General features: G+C 52.9%; 2 protein-coding genes across 2 annotated transcripts; one reads left to right on the top strand and one right to left on the bottom strand.

Annotated features, from left to right (window-relative positions):
* Window positions 1-2,268, bottom strand: N7482_003974 (uncharacterized protein; the record flags this gene model as incomplete). Its single annotated transcript, XM_056686099.1, has 1 exon — window positions 1-2,268. The coding sequence occupies one exon, from the start codon at window positions 2,266-2,268 to the stop codon at window positions 1-3; it is 2,268 nt and encodes a 755-aa protein (XP_056544841.1).
* A 1,508-nt stretch (window positions 2,269-3,776) lies between these two features.
* Window positions 3,777-4,216, top strand: N7482_003975 (uncharacterized protein; the record flags this gene model as incomplete). Its single annotated transcript, XM_056686100.1, has 2 exons — window positions 3,777-3,906; window positions 3,996-4,216. The coding sequence occupies 2 exons, from the start codon at window positions 3,777-3,779 to the stop codon at window positions 4,214-4,216; spliced, it is 351 nt and encodes a 116-aa protein (XP_056544842.1).
* Window positions 4,217-5,302: the final 1,086 nt, after the last annotated feature.

A 5,302-nucleotide genomic window follows, 5' to 3' on the forward strand; every position in this document is an offset into this window, starting at 1 on the left:
TCAATAACAGAAATCCCGCGCCAAGATAGTATAGACTTTCTCCATCTGCTGCAAGGTGGTGACCTTGACCCATTCCTCTTTACTATGCAACCCTGCACCAGCAGGACCAAACACGATGGATGGAATGCCAGCCTGACCCAACAGGGCCGCTTCGCACCAGAATGGCATACTCTGAACAGAAGGCTTACTACCAAAGACAGCAGATCCACACTCAACGGCCTTCTCAACTAAGGAATGGTCTGTGGCAAGCTTGTGTGTTGGGCGGGATATGGTTATGCGAGGATCAGCGTATCGGAAGCCAGGGTTGTCCTGCGTGATGGTCCAAAGCATCGCAGACAAGTCGCCCAGAATAGATTCTTCTGTCAGAGCTGGGACGGTTCGAAACTCAACAGTCACGGTGCATTTTCCAGGATAGGAAGACGGCTCTTCACCACCTCGAATCAACCCGCAATGCAGTGTTGCCCGGCCGAGAAGATCATCTATAGGAAGTTGGGCTTGATACTGGTCGAGAGCCCGCAAGAACCACCCGGCATGAAGAATCGCATCTACTCCTGCTGAAGGATCGGATCCGTGGGCAGCAACTCCCAGAATATCGATTTCGACCCACACAAAGCCTTTGTGTGCAGTGGCGATCGTCTGCATCGTTGGTTCCGCCACAATTGCGGCGTCCGCTCTCCAGCCAGCAGCCAAAAGGTCTTGAGTTCCCTGAGAGGCATCCTCTTCATCGGATACAGCAGCGACAATAATATCGCCACGAGGGATTTGGCCGCTGGCCTTGATAGATGACAGTGCTGCCAATGCTGCTGCCACGCCACCTTTCATATCCAAGCTGCCTCTTCCAAGCACAACCTCTTCCCCTTCTTTCATAGCTAAGGATCCGGAAAGAGGTTCCCCCTCATAGCTAGAAAGGCTGACGGTGTCAATATGTCCGTTGAACATGAGGGATTTGCCGCCTCCACTCCCGCGAATAATGCCCAGGATGGACGGCCGTCCAGCGACGGTTTCAATGCGGTGAAATTCGATATCGCGGTGGGCAAACCAAGCAGAAAGATAATCCACAATCTCACTCTCCCCAGCCCCATCGCTGACCGACAATGTGGGGTTGGAGGAGTTGATTTGGGTGAGTATCCGGGTCAAGCCCACTGCATCTTCCACAGAAACATCCCGTGGGGTTGGATATTCCCGTGCACCCTCGGTGCTAAGAAGAACCACAACCGCATCCTTGTGAAGAGTGGGGGGCCTGTCGGCCTCTGTAGCTAGTCGCCGCAGTGCAGCCAGAGATGCACCGCCACATGGACCAGCTGCCACTGATTTAGAGGTGAGGTATTGGACAGCGCTATGGCTCTCATGAGATGACACCGTGACACAGACATCAACAAGGCGCTGAAGGTCCGGCCATGCAGTCGATGAGACAGTGCCGCAATTCATGCCATCCATAATGGTAGATGAAGTCTCCACAATGGTCGACTTTCCGGCTCGAAGGCTCTTGAACAGACAAGGAGCTGAGTCCGGTTCGACAGCAATAACAGATACCGGGACCTTCCTGGACTTGCAATGCCTGACCACTGCATGTGCAAGGCTACCAACGCCAACAGGAGTCACCATCGCGCTGGCCGATAAGCCGAGTTGAGCGATCTGTTCCTCGGCCTCACTCAGCATCGTCGAATACCCCTCCACAATCCATGCAGGAACACTCTCGTAATCTTCGAATGCAGTGTCCTGGATTAAAAGTGCACGTTCAAATTTGTTCGCGCGGTCTGAAGCTTCTTGGACTGCCATATCATAGGACCCCTGAACAACATGCACCGAGGCATTTTCCCCCGCGATCAAACCGCGTGTGCATTCGTCCATTGACCGGGGAACGAAAATATGAGCATGAATTCCTAATAGCCGGGCCATGAAGGCCACGGCTCTTCCATGGTTTCCCTCAGTGGCAGCAGTCAGAATAATTGCGCTAGCTTTTGCGACAGTGGAAACCTCGTCAAGAGTAGCCGTTGGCGGCAATCCAAGATGCTGTGCAATGGCACGGAAACATCCCCAAGATGCCCCGAGAACCTTGAAAGAGGGCAGACCGAACCGATTACTTTCGTCCTTGACAAAGACAGCCCGAACTCCAAATTCGGTCGCAAGCTCTGGCAGCGAAACTAGCGGGGTTGGAGCATAGTTGGGAAGTGACTGATGGAATCTCGCGACGGCGCCCGCTTGAGCAGCGTCGCACCGCTCAGCCGAAGCGGCAGGGTTGGTATAAATTGGTCGCCTTGCAACCATTGTTAGAAGACTCCACGGATATCGCGAGACCAGATTAGTTTATAGCCTGCTAGTTGGCGATCAGTGGTCTGTTATACATATTGGCTCCTTTTTCTGATGTTCCAAGTGGCGGCAACACTGGGCCTTCCGAAGACAATCTGCTGCGCCTTCCGACAACATCTTCAGCGGAGTGAGTGGAGCTCTTGTTGGAACATCTACAGAACTGACACGATTATCGACGTTCAGAAAATTACTCCGCTTATCTTCAGTGACTGAGCTTACCTCGCGCTCGTTTAACCATCAATCTATGAATCAAGCTTTCGAAGATCATTAACCTCGGCAGTCGGGCATGGTCGAGTTTCTACACGGGCCGGAAGTCTGATTTCAAACTTGAAAGTGTATGCGGGTAATGCGTTTTAGAGCCCGAACAAGATACATCTGCTAATTACTATTCAAGAATACAACCCCGCAATCCAGCCGTAGCAACGCTATCTAAGTGTCCCTCATCTCATTTGCGCGTTTGGTCATAGTGCACGACAGCTTCCAGCAAAGCTTGAGCTTCAAGAGCACTATACATGTCAGCGGGCACATGAGAGATGTAGTTCGACTAGGGTTACGTACCTGTCCTTTGGAGTGTAGTACTCTGTTGGATGGTAGCTCACCCCGTCCCGGCAAGGTACAAAAATTATGGCTGACGGGCAGTGCTTGCTGGTATACACAGTATCATGACCAGCATCACTATTCATATACATTCACCTGTCGGGCATCCGCGGACCGGAGTATCCCGGACAAAAAAAATAAGTATAGTTTTGGTGGCTCAAGATAGATAGCTATGTGGCATAAGCCCCGAAGCTCAAGCGGAACCATTAAAGGAATCATCAGGAAATGACGGCAGCAGCTGCCCAAACACTGATCGCCTGGGAACCATTAATATCTCTGAAGGGGGCTATTCTAGACACAGGATTACCGTTGTATGGAGTCGGCACAGTTTCCTGATTCCCCGAGAAGAAGAGAACATGCCCCTTGAGTATTGCTCACTGAGGATCGGTCAGAGGACTGACATCATGTTATTCGAGAACATCTTCCTGTCCAGTCCCCACGGAATCGCTATCAGATTGAGTCATTTAGAGGCAGAATCGCCCGGACTTTGGCCTTTAGGCTCTTTCCGTCTTCCTCTTCGACTATCTTGTTGTGTGGAGCTGTGCTGTTCTGAGGCGAATTCGACGCCACGTTATTTTAAAGAAACTTGGTCGGTGTGATTGTATATACAACAGAATTTCTCTGGAGCTCTTGAGCTGATTCTTCTGGCTTGCAATTTGAGACGGAACAAACGCGATCGCATTCATATATATGTCCTTACGGAGGCTATTTTGGTACCTCCGATTCCGATCTGCAGAACGAGTGGATGTCGAGCCAGGAAGATTTCATCTCATTGCAATGCCGCTCCGTTCCATAGTCAGCGGTTCCTGACCACCTTCCATCTGGTGGATGACTATATCACGCAGATCATCGCAGTCAGCGATGAGCGAATGCCTGTCATTCCTCTGACAGACGAGGCTGGTCCTGGGATTGCCGTGCTCAAGGCCGCCGAAAACTGCGCTGCGACCAAGCTGCAGTCGGTGATGAGCAATAGGTCGGCAGCAATTTGGTCGGGTGTTGGTATTTTTGTTAGCACCGGCCTTGCTGTCGGCCGTGATCGGATCCATTGTCACCTCTGGCCAAGGGTCCCGAATCGGCTGCGCCCCCAGTCTCCAGCTGCATGCTGCTCCTTATCGTGAAAGCACCTCCAATGAACACGCCTTCCGCGCCCGCCGTTTGGGATTTCGCGGCGACAAGCGCTGCGCTGCCAAATCCAAGGCAGCGCCCCGATGACGCTAGAGGTCAATGGGCCGCGCTGGACCGGACTGACGCGGAACTTGTCCAACCCCAGCGTGTCAGAGAAGCGCTGGAGCGCATCATTGACCAATGATGGCCCCCGCCGACGGCAATTGGGGTTGTGATGATATTTCCAGGGCGTTGGTTCCAGAGAATGGCGTTCAACATTTCTCGACGGGCGGGGTCTGGAGATAGTACGGTCTTTTCTCGGGCTGGGGGTGTTATTGCGTCTCCCATTTTTGCTGCAGGCAGCGAGGAACCGCCGGCTCGTATGGGGACCTCATCTTAGTGGGTGGGAGGTGTTCCACAATTCCCACATTCATAGTCAGCTTTGCCGCTCTGCAAGGTCAACTTGCTTGGGCTGTCTTGTGAGAGAGGCCTGGTTCACGTGGTGCCATTGGCTGACGCGTTGTCAATAGCCTATTTTTGCGAACGGGCCAGCGGACAGGGGTTCTAGTACCGGGTCATCACCCACGTTTAAATAGCTCGCTCGTGGGGGTGTCAGCATGGATGAGGATGGGCACATTGGCCCACTCAATACGACCGGCGTACCGCGTAACAAGAAAGAAAATCAAAACAATCAACCGTGATTATGTCCAGGGCAGGTTAGCTCCACGAGGCTGCATCGAGAAATTTTCTGTTGGGACCGCAAAGTGGGATGGGTGGAGCTAAATACCCAGACCAGAGGCAGTGTTGCATGTTGAAAGCGTGACACTGCAAAGTCCGTATTGCAGTATTTTAGCTTGGCATTTGACTAGACTGTGGGTGCGGGAGGGAATTGTTTTGGGTCGCGCTACTGCGTCCTCTTTTCCCGCACTGATCTTCGCTGAGTGGCTCACATGTTACGGTCGCATGGAGGAGCGGCCGATCCGGTAGCCTCGACTGTATACAATACGGAGTAGTCCATCCACAATGCCGATGGCGAGGATCGGGCGGTAGATCCCATACCCCATCCCACGCCACGCCTTCGGTGTACAATCGGGACGGAGGAGCTACTGGACTGTGGTGTATGATTAGCACACAATTGGCTCTGTGAACTGTGATACCGTCCGTAATTTGCATGAAAGGGGGCCCAAACGAGGGGCGCCAGGCACCACTGCCCGTCCCACAGATGCTTCCCACCCCCACAATCCGCCCACCACGCATACTGCCGTTCGACTGCCGTGAGGTAGTACGATAC

The sequence above is a fragment of the Penicillium canariense genome, assembly GCF_028826845.1.
Source record: "Penicillium canariense strain IBT 26290 chromosome Unknown utg000002l_segment0_segment0, whole genome shotgun sequence".
In the NCBI taxonomy this organism is placed as follows: Eukaryota; Fungi; Ascomycota; class Eurotiomycetes; order Eurotiales; family Aspergillaceae; genus Penicillium; species Penicillium canariense.